Genomic DNA, 19,203 nt, shown 5'->3' on the forward strand with positions numbered 1-19,203 from the left:
TAAGAACAAGATCCGGGCCATCAACACATACGCCCTGCCCGTGATCAGGTACCCTGCTGGGGTAATAAGCTGGCCAAAGGAGGAGATAGAAGCCACTGACATAAAGACAAGAAAGCTCCTGACCATGCATGGAGGGTTTCACCCCAAGTCCAGCACCCTGAGGCTGTACGCTAAGCGGAAGGAAGGGGGCCGGGGACTGGTGAGTGTCAGCACCACAGTCCAGGATGAGACAAGGAACATCCAAGAATACATTGGGAAGCTGGCCCCAACTGACCGAGTGCTCAGTGAATACCTCAGGCAGCAGAAACCCAAGAAAGAGGAGGGAGACGAGGAACCATCATGGAAGGACAGGCCCCTGCACGGTATGTACCACCGGCAGATAGAGGAGGTGGCTGATATCCAGAAATCCTACCAGTGGCTGGACAAAGCTGGACTGAAAGACAGCACAGAGGCACTAATCATGGCAGCACAAGAACAAGCTCTGAGTACAAGATCCATAGAGGCTGGGGTCTATCACACCAGGCAAGACCCCAGGTGCAGGCTGTGTAAAGATGCCCCAGAAACAATCCAGCACATAACAGCAGGGTGCAAGATGCTAGCAGGCAAGGCATACATGGAACGCCATAACCAAGTGGCCGGCATAGTGTACAGGAACATCTGTGCCGAGTATAACCTGGAAGTCCCGAGGTCAAAATGGGAGATGCCCCCAAGGGTGGTGGAGAATGACCGAGCTAAGATCCTGTGGGACTTCCAGATACAGACGGACAAAATGGTGGTGGCTAACCAACCGGACATAGTGGTGGTAGACAAACAGAAGAAGACGGCCGTAGTGATCGATGTAGCGGTTCCGAATGACAGCAACATCAGGAAGAAGGAACACGAGAAGCTGGAGAAATACCAAGGGCTCAGAGAAGAGCTCGAGAGGATGTGGAGGGTGAAGGTAACGGTGGTCCCCGTGGTAATCGGAGCACTAGGTGCGGTGACTCCCAAGCTAGGCGAGTGGCTCCAGCAGATCCCGGGAACAACATCGGAGATCTCTGTCCAGAAGAGCGCAGTCCTGGGAACAGCTAAGATACTGCGCAGGACCCTCAAGCTCCCAGGCCTCTGGTAGAGGACCCGAGCTTGAAGGATAAACCGCCCGCAGGGGCGTGCTGGGTGTTTTATATATATATATATATATATATATATATATATATATATATATATATGTGTGTGTGTGTGTATATGTATATATATACATACATACGTATATATACATATATATGTATATATGTGTGTGTATATATATGTGTATATATATATATATGTATATGTGTGTGTATATACGTATATATGTATATGTGTGTGTAAATAAAATAACACAGAGAAACCCCAACAATGAGACAATTCCTTATAAGCAAGCACTTGGTGACAGTAGGAAGGAAAAACTCCCTTTTAACAGGAAGAAACCTCTGGGAGAACCAGGCTGAGGGAGGGGCAGTCAACAGCTGTGACTGGTTGAGGGTGAAGGAAGACAGGACAAAAGACACACTGTTGAGAGCCAGCGATTAATGGTAACTAATGATTAAATGCAGAGAGGTATATAAACATATAGAGAGTGAATAGGGTGAGTGAACAAAACACACTCGGTGCATCATGCGAAGAGCCCAGCAGCCTAGGCCTATTATAGTGTAACAATGTGAGGATTCAGGGTCACATGATCCAGCCCTAACTATAAGCTTTATAGTTAATAAAGGAAAACATTAAGCCTAATCTTAAAAGTAAGGTGGCTGTATGTCTCCTGAATCCAGACTGGGAGCCCGTTTCACAGAAGAGGGGCCTGAAAGCTGAAGCTGAATTTTGGACAAATCTGTTTGCGCCTTGAACAACTAAAAGCATACAAACTCTGTTGTTTGTGCTCTGTTAAATTTCTGTTTTTGAAAGGTGAAAATCCACATATGGAGACATGTAATCTTGTGTATGAATGCAGCTTCATGCTTTCACACTAGAACCAGACTGATAGGTTTACACAACAATAACCAGGGTGTTAGAGACTTTAAAAAGGTTCAGAGTCATTCAAAAATAAGAGCACAGAGACAAAAGGTGCATCAATCTAACTTTTATTGACTTTAGGTTGTCACAGCACTGTCACTTTGCTTATGTGAACAGCTAACAAGACAATCATATTGTATGATTTCTTGTTAATTTACAACCTTGATTTCTTCATCACTCCTCTGCTTCCTTGGTCTGAAATGACAAAACAGTGGCACTTAAAAATTTGGCTGGATAGTCTCGATTTTAACAGGATGAATATTTCTACAAATTTGATTCATGCTAGATCTTTTTTTTTTTTTTACCTTGACAATTTCACGACTCTTCGCCCTGAGTTTGTTAACTTGAGACTCAGCAATGTCAGCACGCTCCTGAGCTTCCTCCATTTCATGCTGCACCTTCCTGTACCTGCACAGGTGACTGTTGGCCTGCTCCTCCTGTAGAAGAAGCCACAGTGAAGTTAAACCCTGTGCACTGAGTTATACACAGTGTGTTTCATGGGAATCAGGTCTACTTACAGCCTCCTCAGCCTGTCGCTTATAGGACTTCACTTTTAGCTGGAGCTTGTCCACCAGATCCTGAAGTCTGGCAATATTCTTCTTGTCCTCCTCCGTCTGTTGTAAAGCATTAATTAGTTATTCTGGTATAAATGTAATACTCATTTAAGCATGGTATTTTCATTACTGTGGTTTTGTAGTAGTAATCAGCTGACCTGATAGGTGAGCTCCTTTACTCTTCTCTCATATTTTCGCACTCCCTTGATAGCATCAGCGCTGCGCCTCTGTTCAGCATCAACTTCAGCCTCTAGTTCACGGACCTTGACAAAGGATGTATGCAGTTATTTTTAAAATATAAAATGTTTCCCCAGCTTACAGCGAATCAGTCAGATGGCTCTCATGAGACTCACCCTAGCCTCCAGTTTCTGGAGCTGCTTCTTGCCACCTTTCATGGCCAGGTTCTCAGCTTCATCAAGGCGGTGCTGCAGGTCCTTCACTGTCACCTCCAGGTTCTTCTTCATCCTCTCCAAATGAGCACTGGTGTCCTGCTCCTTCTTCAGCTCTTCTGCCATCATGGCAGCCTGAAATTTCATATCATATGTATTGTTGTAACTGTCATTTGTATTGTTGTGCCAACTAATATAGTTGGTAGAGTAATGCTACTGCACTATAGACATTCATCAGGGTGGCTCACATCAGTGATGGCCTTCTTGGCCTTTTCTTCAGCATTTCTGGCCTCCTGGACAGCATCTTCCACTTCACCTTGGATCTGAATGAAATCAGCCTCCAGCTTCTTCTTGGTGTTGATAAGGCTGGTGTTCTGAAAGGAAATACAGGATAATGAATCACATATTTGGACTTTCACCCTTCAAATTATAAAAATATGAAGTTTTTGAATCGTAACTAACCTGAGAGTGCAGCAGTCCCACACGCTCGCTGGCATCAACCAGCTCCTGTTCAGCAATCTTGCGGCCTCTCTCTGTTTGCTCCAGTGCAGCTCTCAGCTCCTCGATCTCAGCCTGCATCAGGTTGTTTCTGCGCTCCACCATTGCAACCTGCTCCTTCATGTCTTCCTGGCTTCTAATGGCTTCATCAAGATGGAGCTGGGCATCCTGAAATGTGTAACGTTAAGAGGTATTAGTGCACACCTTTCAGATAGAAAGTTTGGGCAAATCCTTCAGTGGACCCACCTTCAGCTGTCCCTGCACATTCCTCAGCTGTTTCTGGGATTCAGCTGCCTGGCGGTTGGCATGACTCAGCTGAATCTCCATCTCATTCAGGTCTCCCTCCATCTTCTTCTTGATTCTCAGGGCATCATTCCTGCTCCTGACCTCAGCATCCAGAGTAGTTTGCATGGACTCGATCACTCTCTGGCTGTTCCTCTTGATCTGTTCAATCTCTTCGTCCTTCTCTGCAATCTTCCTGTCAACTTCACTCTTGACTTGGGTCAGCTCAAGCTGAATGCGGAGGATCTTGGATTCCTCGTGCTCCAGAGTAGCCTTTGAAAAATAAAATATTTACCATGTAGCTCACGAATCATTAAAATTGAATTGTGCTGATTGGAGAGTAGTTTTTTTTATCAAACCGTACCTCTGCCTCTTCAAGTGAAGTCTGGAGTTCAGACTTCTCTGTTTCTACAGTCTTTTTCGCTTTTTCCAGTTCATGAATGGTTTTTCCACCCTCACTGATTTGCTCAGTTAGATCAGAGATCTCCTCTGTAAGATAATAAAGAATAATCAATTTAAAGTTTAAGCAGAATTCATTATTTTGTTTACTTTTGGTGGATCTTAATGTCTAATAAATGCAAACTTGCATTGATTGTAGCGTACAGTATAACATTTGTAAGACTTAAATCTCTGAGCAGTAGTGCGGGTCACCATCGCTTCTTCTAACATAAAATACATGAAACAATATTAGAAATGGGGTAAAATTCCTTGGGTATAATAATTGAAATACGTTATAAAAACGTTAAAATTTTGCACAGTTAGCTTACTGTCTGGTATTTTTGTTAGTTGACTGAATATCTAAAGCTTTGCATACGTTGCAGGTTCTTGTTCTCCCTCTTCAAGGTCTCCAGGTGATCAAGAGCTTCCTCATATGAATTCTTCATCTTAAACAGCTCAGTGCTGAGAGAACGAGCTTCTTTTTGAGATCCCTCTAGTTCTGCTTGGGTTTCTTCATACTTCTGCTTCCACTCAGCAAGAATCTTAGATATAAGGCAGACCCATGTATTTGCATAATTCATGATTCATTAGCTTTGATTAAAATAAATAACTCAAAAATGAAAATGGTACCTTGTCAAAGTTTCTCTGCTTCTTGTCAAGGTTAGCAGCCAGAGCATTGGCTCTCTCCACGTCGATCATCAGGTCCTCCACTTCACCCTGCAGTCTCTGTTTGGTCTTTTCCAGAGAGGCACATTTTGCATTCACAGCTTCGATGGACTCCTCTGCATCCTGGAGACGCTGGGCGAGCTTTTTCCTGTTAACGATTAGTTAACAGACTTTATATTCTATTATAAACATAGTTTGCGATAGGATGAAACTAAAACCGACGACTTACTTTGCCTCCTCCAGCTCCTCAGTGCGCTGAATAGCATCGGTTTCATATTTGGTCCTCCACTGAGCCACCTCGCTGTTTGCTTTGGATAATGCACGCTGCAGCTCAGCTTTGGCCTCCTGCTCCTCCTCATACTGCTCTCTGAGGAGGTCGCAGTCATGACGAGCTGACTGGACAGCATGAGCCAGGGCGTTCTTGGCCTTACAGAAAATTGGAAAAAAATATTTAATTTATTAACTTAAATTGTGGTTTAATCAGCTCCGGGGTAGTGCAGGTGTTTTTAATGTGCACTTACTTTAACTTCCTCTTCAATGTGCCTCTTTAGCTCTTCAATCTGCTGAGTGTAAGCCTGCTTGCTCCTTGTCAGCTGAGAGATCAGGGCTTCCTTCTCCTCCAGTTGGCGAGCGATTTCACCTAAGGTGAGACAGAAAAAAAAGAAAAGAAAGAAAAAAACAATCCACATTTGAATATGATCATATATCGAATGAAAAAATAGCTAAAAATAGTTTTCCCACCATTTTCCGTTTGAAGCCTTGCCCTTTGCACCCCAATGTCATTCAGTTGCCGCACATGTTCATCATTTTTGGTCTTCAGCTCACTCAGCTGATCCTCCAGTGAGCGACACATTTTCTCCAGATTTGCCTGAAATGAACAAAAGCTGCAATAATCTAAAGTAATGGACACAAGAGCCAAATGTAAACGAACATAAGGTTAAATGTATGTTTTCTCTTGCTTGTCAAATGTTTTACTTTATCGTACCTTGGCTTTAGCGATGGCCTCCATGTTGCTTGTGAGGTCATCAATCTCCATCTTGTACTCGCTTTTCTCTTTCTCCAGCTTCTGTTTGACTCTCTGCAGGTTATCAATCTGCTCTCCTAGCTCAGCCACGCTGTCAGCCTGCTTCTTGCGGAGAGCTGCGGCGGTGGCTTCGTGCTGCAGGGTGGCCTCTTCGAGATCACGCCGCAGCTTCTGAAACTCGGCCTCGCGCTTCTTGTTCATCTCAATCTGAACAGAAGTGGCCCCGCCAGCTTCCTCGAGCCGCTCACTGATCTCCTCCAGCTCTCTGGAGAGATCAGACCTCTGCTTCTCCACCTTGGCCCGAGCAGCACGTTCAGCCTCAATCTCCTCCTCGAGCTCCTCAATACGAGCCTATGATTTACATGTTGAAAGAAACAGACATCTAATCAAAATGTAATAATAAAGCTGAATATACTTGTTACTTGTAATAGACTTGGCAGCTTGCTGTCAGATACACCAACCTGCAGTTCTTTGATCTTTTTCTGAAGCTGAGCAGAAAGAGACTGCTCATCCTCAATCTTGTTCAGAAGCTGGCTTATTTCAAAATCCTTCCTGTGGGGAAAAGTTCAAACCAAATTTTACATCCACATTTTTTATTTATTTATTTTTATTCTTGAAATAGGTAACCCTCATTCTGACTGCTGATTTTTACACTGAAATAGAGAGTTTTTGTTTTTTCACTTTTGCGGAAGAGTGGGCGAACCGTTCTGTTTTTATTATGATTTGTTTTTCAGTAACATATGCTGGTTGGTCGGGAAATGATCTTTAGCGTTGCTGCTGTCTGCTAAACAAATGCAGTTATATTAGATACTAAATTTGATTAATTGCATTTTGCTTACTTCTTTATTTTCTCATCAGATTGCTGCTTATCATTCTCCAGATCCATGATGGTTTCTTGGGCCAGTTTAAGGTCACCTTCAAGCTTTCTTTTAGCCCGCTCAAGGTCCATGCGAAGCTTCTTTTCTTGCTCCAGGGAACCTTCAAGCTGTGTAAAACAAGATAAGATTTTATTTTGGTTTTGAGATTTTTGGGGTTTATAGTTTATTTTCAAGGAAACTCAAATTCCTATACTCACATCGTCCACTTGCTGCTCCAGCTTGGTCTTGGCCTTCGTCAGACTGTTAACTTTGTCTTCCTCTGCCTGCAGGTCATCGAGGACCTGCTGATGGGCCTCTTGGAGGGCTTTCTTTTCTTTGGTCAACTTGGCAATTGTCTCATCTTGGGAAGTCATTTCCTCAACCAGGTTTTTAACCTACAGTGGGGCAAAAAAGTATTTAGTCAGCCACCGATTGTGCAAGTTCCCCCACCTAAAATGATGACAGAGGTCAGTAATTTGCACCAGAGGTACACTTCAACTGTGAGAGACAGAATGTGAAAAAAAAATCCATGAATCCACATGGTAGGATTTGTAAAGAATTTATTCGTAAATCAGGGTGGAAAATAAGTATTTGGTCAATAACAAAAATACAACTCAATACTTTGTAACATAACCTTTGTTGGCAATAACAGAGGTCAAACGTTTACTATAGGTCTTTACCAGGTTTGCACACACAGTAGCTGGTATTTTGGCCCATTCCTCCATGCAGATCTTCTCGAGAGCAGTGATGTTTTGGGGCTGTCGCCGAGCAACACGGACTTTCAACTCCCGCCACAGATTTTCTATGGGGTTGAGGTCTGGAGACTGGCTAGGCCACTCCAGGACTTTCAAATGCTTCTTACGGAGCCACTCCTTTGTTGCCCGGGCGGTGTGTTTTGGATCATTGTCATGTTGGAAGACCCAGCCTCGTTTCATCTTCAAAGTTCTCACTGATGGAAGGAGGTTTTGGCTCAAAATCTCACGATACATGGCCCCATTCATTCTGTCCTTAACACGGATCAGTCGTCCTGTCCCCTTGGCAGAAAAACAGCCCCATAGCATGATGTTTCCACCCCCATGCTTCACAGTAGGTATGGTGTTCTTGGGATGCAACTCAGTATTCTTCTTCCTCCAAACACGACGACTTGAGTTTATACCAAAAAGTTCTACTTTGGTTTCATCTGACCACATGACATTCTCCCAATCCTCTGCTGTATCATCCATGTGCTCTCTGGCAAACTTCAGACGGGCCTGGACATGCACTGGCTTCAGCAGCGGAACACGTCTGGCACTGCGGGATTTGATTCCCTGCCGTTGTAGTGTGTTACTGATGGTGACCTTTGTTACTTTGGTCCCAGCTCTCTGCAGGTCATTCACCAGGTCCCCCCGTGTGGTTCTGGGATCTTTGCTCACCGTTCTCATGATCATTTTGACCCCACGGGATGAGATCTTGCGTGGAGCCCCAGATCGAGGGAGATTATCAGTGGTCTTGTATGTCTTCCATTTTCTGATGATTGCTCCCACAGTTGATTTTTTCACACCAAGCTGCTTGCCTATTGTAGATTCACTCTTCCCAGTCTGGTGCAGGTCTACAATACTTTTCCTGGTGTCCTTCGAAAGCTCTTTGGTCTTGGCCATGGCGGAGTTTGGAGTCTGACTGTTTGAGGCTGTGGACAGGTGTCTTTTATACAGATGATGAGTTCAAACAGGTGCCATTCATACAGGTAACGAGTGGGGGACAGAAAAGCTTCTTACAGAAGACGTTACAGGTCTGTGAGAGCCAGAGATTTTCCTTGTTTGAGGTGACCAAATACTTATTTTCCACCCTAATTTACGAATAAATTCTTTACAAATCCTACCATGTGAATTCATGGATTTTTTTTTCACATTCTGTCTCTCTCATTCTGTCTCTCACAGTCTCACTGTATATTGACAGTATTTAAAAAAAAACCAAAAAACAATGTATTTGCAGTTTGCAAACAATTTGACCTCAAAGCCTTGAGACTGACGCACCAACCTTGTTCTCAGTGGCATGTTTCTCCTTTTCCACTTTGGCCAGGGTCAGCTCCAAGTCATCAATATCCTTCTTCAGCTCAGAGCACTCGTCCTCCAGCTTCCTCTTCTTTGCAGTCAGCTCAGCGTTCATTTCCTCCTCATCCTCCAGTCTCTCAGCTGTCTCTTTGAGTCTGGCCTCGAACTGGATTTTTGCTTTAATGAGCCCCTCACACCTTTCCTCTGCATCAGCAAGGCTTTCACCTTCCTAAATTGATAGTAATATACAAATGGATTAAGATTTCCTTATTCATAAAGACAGTTCAAATTCCTTTGTTATTTTAACATACCGCTTGAATTTGGATCTGCAAGTCATTCTTCTCCTGTAGGAGAGTAACCATCTTCTCTTCCAGCTCTTTCTTCTTAGCCAGAGCCTTTGCCAGATCCTCTTTGGTCTTTTCAAAGTCCACTTTCATTGCGGCCATCTCTTTCTCCGTCTCTGCACTCTTCAGCAGAGGCTTAATCTTGAAGTACAACTTCATCCAAGGCCAGGTTTTGACATTCATGAATGCACGGATGTTGTACTGGATGGAGTAAATTGCCTCCCTGAGGATAGAAGATTGAGAAAAATTGGTATTTTTAGATCTGAAAAACTGTAATAAAAACTATGGGCTGAACCAGAAAGAAAAAAATTAGCGCAGAAATTACATTGAAGTTGTCATCTGCATTTGTAAAAATCCCCTTTGGTGTGTAAAGCTACTATGCCTACAGTACCTGCGTTCCATCATCTTGACAAACTCTCTCCTCATGAGGAAACCTCTGCAGAGAGCCTGCGTCATTGTGACAAGGATAGCGAGTTTTTCATCACGCATCTCCTCCAATAGACCCAGGAGACCAGCTTTGAAGAACACCTGAAAAATAGTCATACAGAGCACATACAGCATTGTCAAAAGCAAAATTGTAATACCTGCTTAAAGTATCCTGATTTAGCAGCAGTTTATTTAAAATACCAACAAAAGTTTGCATTTTTTGTTACTGTACCTTTGTGTGGCCAAACTTGTACTGTGTGTGGTCAACATCAATGGAGCCCAAGAGTTTCTCTGAGGCCTTCTTGTTGTCGATGAACTGTCCCTCAGGGATGACACTGGCATTCAACACTTTGTATCTGATTGGGGGTACATGATGAATTAAGGAGAAGTTGATCTTTAGATTGTGGCAAATGTCTTTATTCTTAGTAATCACCTCTGCTTGAAGTCACCGTAGACGATTCTGCTGGGGAACCCTTTCCTGCAGATCCTGATCCCCTCCAGCACACCGTTACACCTTAGCTGGTGGATGACCAGGAAGTTCTCCATGAGACCTTAAACCCATATTAAATTCAGTCATGTACATGGCATTACATTTACCTTAAAATGCATTGTCAAAGGAGCTTGCAAAGAAAAGCGTCTGGACTTCTTTAAGTTACTTGAAGACGTTTCACATTGAAGAGAACGGCAACCTCAACATCGAAGTTTACCGGAAGCCCACACACACGGACCAGTACCTCCTCTTTGACTCCCATCACCCTCTGGAACACAAACTTGGAGTAATTAGGACCCTACACCACCGGGCAGAACATGTTCCCTCTAAGCCTGAAGGAAAAAAGAAGGAACACACACATGTAAAGGAAGCACTCAAAACGTGCGGCTATCCTAAATGGGCGTTCTTAATGTCAGCAAAGAGGCACAGAAAAGAAGACCAGACACCAGCGAGGGAGGATAAGAAGGACAGACGCAACAACATTGTCATCCCCTATGTAGCCGGTGTATCAGAAAAACTCAGGAGAGTTTTCTCCAAGCATGACATCCCGGTGCATTTCAGACCCAGTAACACGCTCAGACAAAAACTAGTTCACCCGAAAGACAAAACTCCAAAACACAGACTTAACAATGTGGTGTATGCTGTACAGTGCAGCGAGGAATGCCCAGACCTCTACATTGGAGAGACCAAACAGCCACTTCACAAGCGCATGGCACAACACAGAAGAGCCACCTCCACAGGACAAGACTCAGCAGTCCATCTGCATCTTAAGGATGAAGGACACTCTTTCGAGGATGCCAATGTTCACATTTTGGACAGAGAGGACAGATGGTTTGAAAGAGGAGTGAAAGAAGCCATCTATGTCCACTGTGAGCGACCATCTTTGAACAGAGGCGGGGGTTTACGACACCAACTCTCTGCCATCTATAATCCAGTTTTGAGATCCCTTCCCAGACGCCTTAACGCCCACTCACATCCTGGGCCATCTGATCTTAGGAATTCGCATGATAAGGTGGGGCCAGGTTTCACAATGAACTCACCCGAAACTCTGGCTGATTGGGACCCACACCCAGTTTCACACCTTGGCTCAGGCGATTAGAGGATCATCATCATCACAGAGGGACAAAAGGGGGTCCTTTTGTCCCTCTGTGGGGGGTTACTCCCACTAGGTTTATATCTGGGACTCTCCACCATTTGACCTTAGAACTGAAGAAGCTTCTTGGATGAGAGGTGAAACGTCTTCAAGTAACTTAAAGAAGTCCAGACGCTTTTCTTTGCAAGCTCCTTTGACTACGATGACCTGGATGACTGAGAACCTTCACAGACCTTAAAATGCATTAATTTACATTATTGTTACCAGTCTTTACCAGGAGTTTTTGATTCATTTGGAATGAGACAGCGTACAAAATGAGGATGAGTGCTCCTTAAGTTCGTCATCAGCTTGCCCAGATTCTCCTAAAATATGAAAATATTCAAATTTTCACATGATGGAAAGTAAACCCTGGATGCTACCTACGCATCTGAGGAAAAAAATAATATTTTTATGCTTACCCTGAACAGAGCAGATACAGTCTGAAAAGACCCACCCTTTTTCTTGCCACCTTTCTTTCCACCTCCCTCAGCTGAAACATTAAATGTCAGATATAAACTTAAATGACTTTAAATATAATTTTTTATTTTATAATGTAATTATTTTTCTGTTCTGTACTAAATCTGATCATTTTGAAATATAATGAAAACAATGGAAACTCTGAATTCTGTCCTAAAAATATGATCATCACCTTCTGCAGAGGCATGTGACGCATACAGGAAAGCCAACAGCTTTGTTGAAGACTTCTGGTAGAGCTGTACCACAGAGTCGTTCAGGGGGTCTTTGTTCTTCTCCAGCCAGCCATTAACATTGTAGTCAACAGTACCAGCATAGTGCACCAGGGAGAAGTGGGCCTCAGCTTTGCCTTTGGCAGGCTTTGGTTTCTGGAAGGGGGCACTTTTGCCAACATGCTGGTCATAGAGTTTGTTCTTGAAGGTTATGTCTGTTGCCTTGGGGACAATGCACTCCTCTTCAAGGATGGAGAAGATGCCCATTGGCTGCCATGATGAAAGAAGCATAAAAAAACAGTTTCAAGTTGTTTTCTATTGTTTTATGTGTGCAAATGGACAGCACACGGCTCACCTTCTCAATAAGCTCAATGCAGGCAGCCAAGTCCATACCAAAGTCAATGAACTCCCATTCAATGCCCTCTTTCTTGTACTCTTCTTGCTCCAGGACAAACATGTGATGGTTGAAAAACTGTTGCAGTTTTTCATTGGTGAAGTTGATGCACAGCTGTTCCAGGCTGTTGAACTGAAAAAATACAGATAAGGTCAGCAAGCGCACCCAAAACAAGACTGTGCTTTTATTCTTGACATACCCTAAACCCTGAACTGTTTTGAAAATGTTTTGCATAATTAGCAACATGAACATAAGACAATGCAGTGTTAGTTCTGCATACTTACATCAAAAATTTCAAACCCAGCAATGTCCAGGACACCAATAAAATAGCTTCTTGACTGCTTTGTGTCCAACATCTCGTTGATTCTGACGACCATCCACAAGAACATTTTCTCATAGACCGACTTTGAGAGAGCATTGACGGAATTGTTGACCTGATTTTGAAGTGAAGGGATATTGATTTTATCATTAGTGGTTATAAATTTAGGAATAGTGCCATTGTAACCTATTGGTAAAAAAAAAAAGCCTTATCAATATGTATTAGTGTCTTGAAGGGTTTGGTTTAAAGACACTGTCTTACAGGAAATCATTTGTTATTTGTGTGTTTTCTTTGTAACATCTGTACCTGAGGAACAGTTTGACCTTTGGTCACATACTCGTTCCCAACCTTCACTCTCGGGTAGCACAGTGCTTTTAGCAAATCAGCCGAGTTCAGACCCATGAGGTAGGCGATTTTATCTGCAACTATATGAACACAAATTCATAAATAAATAAACCTCTACCTCAAAGGTCCTCTTTCAAGTGACAAAATCAGCAGTGCTTAAAGTGCACAATGTTCTTCATACCCTCAGTGCCATCTGGCTCAGCCTGCTCTTCTCGCTGCTTCTGCTTGAACTTCATGTTTCCGTGATGCATCACAGCTCCGGTCAGTTTATACATGCTAATTTTCTCGTCTGCGGTGAAGCCCAGGATGTCAATGGCAGTCTGTGAAATGATGAATAAGTTTTAATAAGCACAAACAGAACCCATTATATTTTAATGTAAAATAGAAAGCTGTTTTTGATTCAGCATTTATTACATTTTTAATTCAAACTCCCCATTAACAAAGCCGAACATCAATATGATGAGCTTCATGGAGTTCTGTTTATATAGTTATTAATATTAGTGAAAGGTCGTGAGTGAAGCTGTTCTTACATCAGTAGCGATGAATTCTTCAACGTCATTGATACTCGTGACAGTGATTTCACCCTGACTGATCATGGGATAGTCGTATGGGTTTGTGGTGATCAGGAGAGCCTCTAAATGAGAAAAACAAAATACATAAAACATAATGAACAATATATATATATATATATAAACACTATATTTTGTTTTTTGGTGTCATTTTGGTATAATTCTCTAACCGATGAGCTCAGGTTTGTGGCCCGTTGTGAGCTGATAGAAGATATGGTAGCTCCTCTCAGCAGAGAGCTGGAACGTCACTCGAGACTTCTCCAGCAGATCTGTACAGATTTAAGTTTCGTGGTTATCACAAATCTTCCTTGTAGCAGTCAAAGCAGTCTGATAATTCCCTCAAAAATAAATACATAAGTAAAACCAAAACAAAAATCATACATGTTTCAATATCAGCCGAAGCCAGTTTTCCAGTTGTCCCAAAGTGAATTCTGATAAATTTTCCCTAAGCAGGAGAATAATGTTTCAATTATAAATGCAACAGTGAACATGAACTGTGAATTTTTACCACAGAATTAAGGTAAAATCACCAAAATAACTTACAAAACGTGAAGAATTGTCATTCCTCACAGTCTTGGCATTACCATAAGCTTCCAACAGTGGGTTTGCTGCAATGATTTGGTCTTCCAGTGACCCCTAAAGACACCGTTCATGAGCTGTGAGTACAGGAATTCTTTGATTGATTTTTAGATCTCATATTTTGCAACTTCATTTACCTGCATTTTGCCGGGAACTTGCTCGGTTTTCTTTCCTCCAGCCACTGCAATTGTTGCAAAGTACTGGATGACACGTTTTGTGTTGACAGTCTTTCCTGCACCAGATTCTCCACTGGTTAGAGTAAGGAGTTTTAGAGTTGTAATTTCGATATTGCAAATAATACTTTTGGAAATGCTCATCATATAAAAGCATGCTTTGTACTTACGTAATCAGGATGGACTGATTTTCTCTGTCTGTAAGAGACCAAAATCATCAAGCTAAAATAATTCGTTCACTTTTGAATTGCAGCTGTTTTATTTCTGAACTGTAGCTTACAAAATGATCAGGACACATTGTATCTTAAAAAGGTTTATTACCTTGGAGCATGAACTGATAGGCATTATCAGAGATGCAGAAGATGTGGGGTGGAGCCTCAATTCTCTTCTTGCCCCTGTATCCTGCTACAACTATTGAATCATACACTGGGAGCCACTTGTAGGGGTTCACAGTGACGCAGAACAGCCCAGAGTAGGTCTGTGGAGTCAGAGAGGATCATTTATGATGCATATCTTCCTTTTGTCGTGAGCACGAGTATCAGCTATGGAGTTCTGATCAACTCACGTAGATCATCCATGCTGCATAGCGCTCTTTGAGGTTATACAGCACAGTAGGCTCACTGAGGTGGGTCATCATGGCCATGTCCTCAATCTTATCGAATTTGGGAGGGTTCATTGGGAAGACTTCATCTTCTTTCACGGTGATAGTCTGCCAAAGAAGGCACAAATGTAAATTCAGATAGAATTAAGCAGTTTTGTCTAAATTGTGATATTTGTTTTTAATCTTGTTTGTTTTATTCTCATTCTTATTTTGAATTATTCATTTGGCCTTCTGATCAGTTTTTGACTGTGGAATACATCCAAATGGGTCCAAAAAGCTACTTCGTCTTAGTCTACTTTGCACAAGGTTGTATTTCAGATTTAATATGTGGCAAGAATAGCATTGTCAGAATGAATCGGACAATGCTATTCGTGCCACACTCATTCACACATTAAGCTGTGACAGTTAACAGTACTTGGCTTTTGTTACTCTTCAAGTAGTTCATGTAAAGATTTTGCTGTCTGTTTTGTTCACAGCGATGAAAACCGGAGGTTTTACCGTATCTCAGAAGAAAGGAGTGCTAGTATTCTTTGGTGTATTGTTTAGTGATTCAAGTCTGGTGTCAAACAACTTTGAACTTTATCAACAGTGAAATTCTGGGTATGTCTGGCCTTGTTCTTTCTGTTCTTCCTCCTTCTGAGAAGTGTTTTAATTTAGCATTATAGCTGCACCTGCATTTTTTTTTGGTTTGTTTGTTGTTGCTGTTGTTGTTTTTTACAACACCAGCTTGGTTCAACTCCAAAGGAAATTCACATCACTGGCTTGAATTGAACCAAGTGAAACTTTCAGTCTAACCATTATGCTGAGAAAAGCCCCTTCTTTCTTACCATAACAACTTGAGTTATGACATTTTCACTCAGTTGTGATGCCATGTTTTCTGCTATCATGTGGTGAAGAATGGCTTCAGGGCAATCTCACAAGTTTACATTTGATTGCTGAAAAGAGTTTGTCAGATTCTGAAAATTCCAAATATATCTTACATGTCATGACTTCGTGTGTTACATGTAAATATACCCAAACCTCTCTGGTTTCAGATATTTGGACCATGCTACATATAGTTAACATATCCATATAGTTATTCATAACTTGAGCAGTCTGAATTCACATTTGAAGCTGCACAAATTCAAGTGTCACTACTCTCACCTTCCCGCACAGAGTCTCCACGGTGGCTTTGCCGCCCTCTCTCTTAACAAGTTTCCCCTTGAGGTACATTTCTTTGGGCTCACTCACGAAGTATGCTGTTTTAGCATCAAATGGAATATTTTGAGCTTCAATGCGCTCTCTTTCTGGCTTGCGGAGAAACATGGCCGCCGCGCCAAAACACTCCATCTCTGCGTCCCCACTCATGATGACCCTTTACTGCAAGTGAGGAAACAAGAGAGGAGTCATTCATCTTATTTGTCAGCAGTGTATATATTACATATATTCACACTCTTATAGCTACCTATACAGTCAAACATGCTATTCCTTTAAGAAGAGAAGGCTTGAGAGTAGCTACTCTCAGAGTAGCTACTCTCAAGCCAGGGATTCAATAAGTACCAACAAGAGATGCTCATAAAGATCCGCTCTTGTGTCTGTCCTACTCATGCACTGGTACTCTTGATCACGAAAACTGATCACATTTACCTTGGAGGACACCAGATGAGAAATGGGTATTCCTGTCAGACTTCACTGCAGACTTCTGAAATAAGGAACAAAAATTCACAAATTAGACAGTTAAGTCAGTGGTTCTTTGTTTTAAAATAGTATTAAATAGAAATTAATTTTCTATTTTTTCTAAAGAAAAATCTGTTTGGAAACATAAAAATGTGAATAACCAGCCTGATTCCTATGATATGGCAAAGTACTGGAATAAATGACCTCCCCAAGATACTTACCTTTGCTGGGTGCCTGTGCTTGGTGGTGGCTTGCTCTTCCTTTTATATCAAATGATGGGAGCCTATCACAAGTGGGTTTCTCTATTTGGTCATGCTGTGTGGTGTTATCCTTGTGCACCAGTTCTTTCCTCCACCTCTGTCATCGCACAGTTTATGTCTTCTGGACGTCTTACATGCCAGAATTCCTGTACCTGTAATTACCAACACAGTCAGGTTGTGTTGCCTTCAGCAAAAATACGGAGATGAAGCAGCATTTCGAACTCCATACTCCTGTCTTGTTTTAAATTTTATGTAACATACAGATGTGCAGTTGGCTTTTGGTTGTTTATGTGTAGCACAGATAGGAAATTGGCTCATTTTTGGCTAAAGTCAAGTCAGCAGTTACAGACAGTCCAAAGGTGTGACTAATGGATCTTTTTATTGGTCTCTGGCACAACAGTAGTCCCTCGAAGTGCTTTGGGGAAGCTTTAAAAAGTCACTGAGGTACTGTTTCAGAGGCCTTACAAGTCAGAAATTATTATAAAATAAAATGAGTGCCAAAAAGCTTTAAAGAAAAGGAAGGATTGCCAAGGCATTACATTTTACAACAGTGCCAACAGCTGTTCTTAGTCTTGTTCTTAAGGGACACACAAGGGAGACTGAGACAATCCCTAAAAGTAGAGCAGCAGAGTACCAGTTCTTCTTCCTTTATGTTTGAAAAATGACCTCATCCTGGATTTTTCCTGTGAATCTAAGCGGAGCGAGTTAACACTGTTTAGGGCATTCAATTCCATATTGTTTGTGTTTGTTAGATGCTTGTTGAGGCTTTTGTCAAGGATGGCAAGCGTGCAGACATTTTTGCCAAGACTATGGAACATAGCCGGCACAATTAAGCGTGGGTAGAAAGCCATTGGGCACTGTTTCCCTGGAAAGAAGATCAACTTACAGCAGTGAATAAGAAGAAGGCATTCTAAAGCACTTACCCACAAGATATAATGAGCCTCTGTCTTCAATAAACATGTGTTACACGATACCTGCTCCGAAATCTTCTGTCTTATTAGGGCAAAACTCAAATATAGCATCAGGCTTATGTTGATACTAAAGTCAAATGCTACATACCTAGCAGGCTTATTGTATTTTAATGGACTTTGATCTACGCCTGACACCTTCTTCATTTGTCAAAGAGTATCAGCTGGGCTGTGGATAATAAACCAAGGTGAGTGCTGGGTAACATTCCAGTCTGTTGGCTGAACACAAAGAAGCATCCTTGTGCTTGTGTTCAAATGTGCAACACTGTAAGTATTGTCCAGTTTAATCTGATGTGTAGAACAGTGTTTTACCTGTGTTTTGTCATTTTTAGTTACATGTGAAAACCTAAGGTCAGTAGAGTGATTTTTTTTTAACCATGTGGTAGAGTTATATTTTGTATGTTGCGTTATGGCAGCCATTCAGATTGTTGTGTGGCATATTGATGCCATTAATTGCAAAGCCTGGAACTCAATTACTAAAGAATGTGTTATTATTTCATTAAGAGAAGTATTTGTTTATTAAACTCTCTTAATAATGCTGTGTTGTTATGCAGCTTTTACATTTTTAATATTGTCTTTTAATCTTTCAGTGCATGCTGATAATAAGTGGTGCTCAAATATAGCTGCAAGGAGCACTGACTGTGACCTTTTTTGATGACAAAGAGTTTTGTTGTTGGCGTGGTTTTTCTTTGTTAAAATTAGGTCTGAGATTTTGGCTTGGCAGTACCCATCTTGCAGTAGGGCTCTGGTATTAGGGCGTGAGAAGGTGATAAGTGTGAGAGTGCCTGGGTGTGACTGTTAAGCTGTCTCCAACAGTTACACTTGTTACTCACACTTGATATTTTGGAGGCTAATGGCTTCATGCAGATGAAATTGTCCATCATCGTTATGCAAATGAATCGACTATTCCTGATTTTTTGATAAAAGAAACTGAATTACAATTTTTTTTTCTTTTGTTTTTTTTTAAAGAGCAAGGTCTGGTTATTAAAGCAGTAGTAGTTTGGGATGCACTAATTTCCTGGCAGTGTTAATGACTGCCACATGAGTGGTAGTCACTGGCATCTTATATGCCTCGAGTTGCAAATGTGCAAACATGTTGATCATGTTACCGGCTTCTCTGTCATCATCACCATCATGATCATCTTCTTGTCTCTTAACATTACACTGCTTCACCAGCTTTCACTGAGAGCCTGCATTTACCTAAAAATAATTTATTCTTTTATTCTTTTATTTTAGTCTTTTATTATTATTATTATTATTATTATTATTATTATTATTATTATTATTATTATTATTATTATTATACAAAATGTTTTATTCAGGTCACAGGGTGATGCTTGAATCTGTACCAGCTTGCATTGGACAGAAGATGGGAAAACCGGGGACAGTCCCTTGGAACTATCTTAAAATATGGTATGACATGTTTTCAGATTTTTCTATATGCTATTCAGCTTTCATACTGATTATTTATTGCATGCATTGTTCTGAGAAA

At 41.6% G+C, this 19,203-nt stretch overlaps 1 protein-coding gene across 1 annotated transcript; it reads right to left on the minus strand.

Annotated features, from left to right (window-relative positions):
• Nucleotides 1–2,082: 2,082 nt before the first annotated feature.
• LOC113022400 (myosin heavy chain, fast skeletal muscle-like) lies at nt 2,083–17,057 on the minus strand. Its single transcript, XM_026167770.2, has 41 exons — nt 16,705–17,057; nt 16,454–16,508; nt 15,971–16,186; nt 14,792–14,935; nt 14,548–14,704; nt 14,397–14,424; nt 14,191–14,302; nt 14,018–14,110; nt 13,856–13,919; nt 13,645–13,743; nt 13,436–13,539; nt 13,087–13,225; nt 12,867–12,985; nt 12,526–12,675; nt 12,203–12,373; nt 11,811–12,117; nt 11,581–11,651; nt 11,397–11,484; nt 9,973–10,090; nt 9,772–9,895; nt 9,505–9,641; nt 9,081–9,336; nt 8,756–8,998; nt 6,958–7,134; nt 6,722–6,867; nt 6,344–6,434; nt 5,844–6,233; nt 5,600–5,726; nt 5,380–5,498; nt 5,088–5,284; nt 4,823–5,006; nt 4,569–4,734; nt 4,119–4,243; nt 3,719–4,027; nt 3,437–3,640; nt 3,223–3,348; nt 2,939–3,109; nt 2,744–2,848; nt 2,550–2,645; nt 2,337–2,468; nt 2,083–2,226 (listed from the first exon to the last, which is right to left on the minus strand). The coding sequence occupies exons 3-41, from the start codon at nt 16,172–16,174 to the stop codon at nt 2,206–2,208; spliced, it is 5,814 nt and encodes a 1,937-aa protein (XP_026023555.2). The 5' UTR covers nt 16,175–16,186; nt 16,454–16,508; nt 16,705–17,057; the 3' UTR covers nt 2,083–2,205.
• Nucleotides 17,058–19,203: the final 2,146 nt, after the last annotated feature.

This window comes from Astatotilapia calliptera, chromosome 5, assembly GCF_964374335.1.
Source record: "Astatotilapia calliptera chromosome 5, fAstCal68.1, whole genome shotgun sequence".
Classification (NCBI taxonomy): domain Eukaryota; kingdom Metazoa; phylum Chordata; class Actinopteri; order Cichliformes; family Cichlidae; genus Astatotilapia; species Astatotilapia calliptera.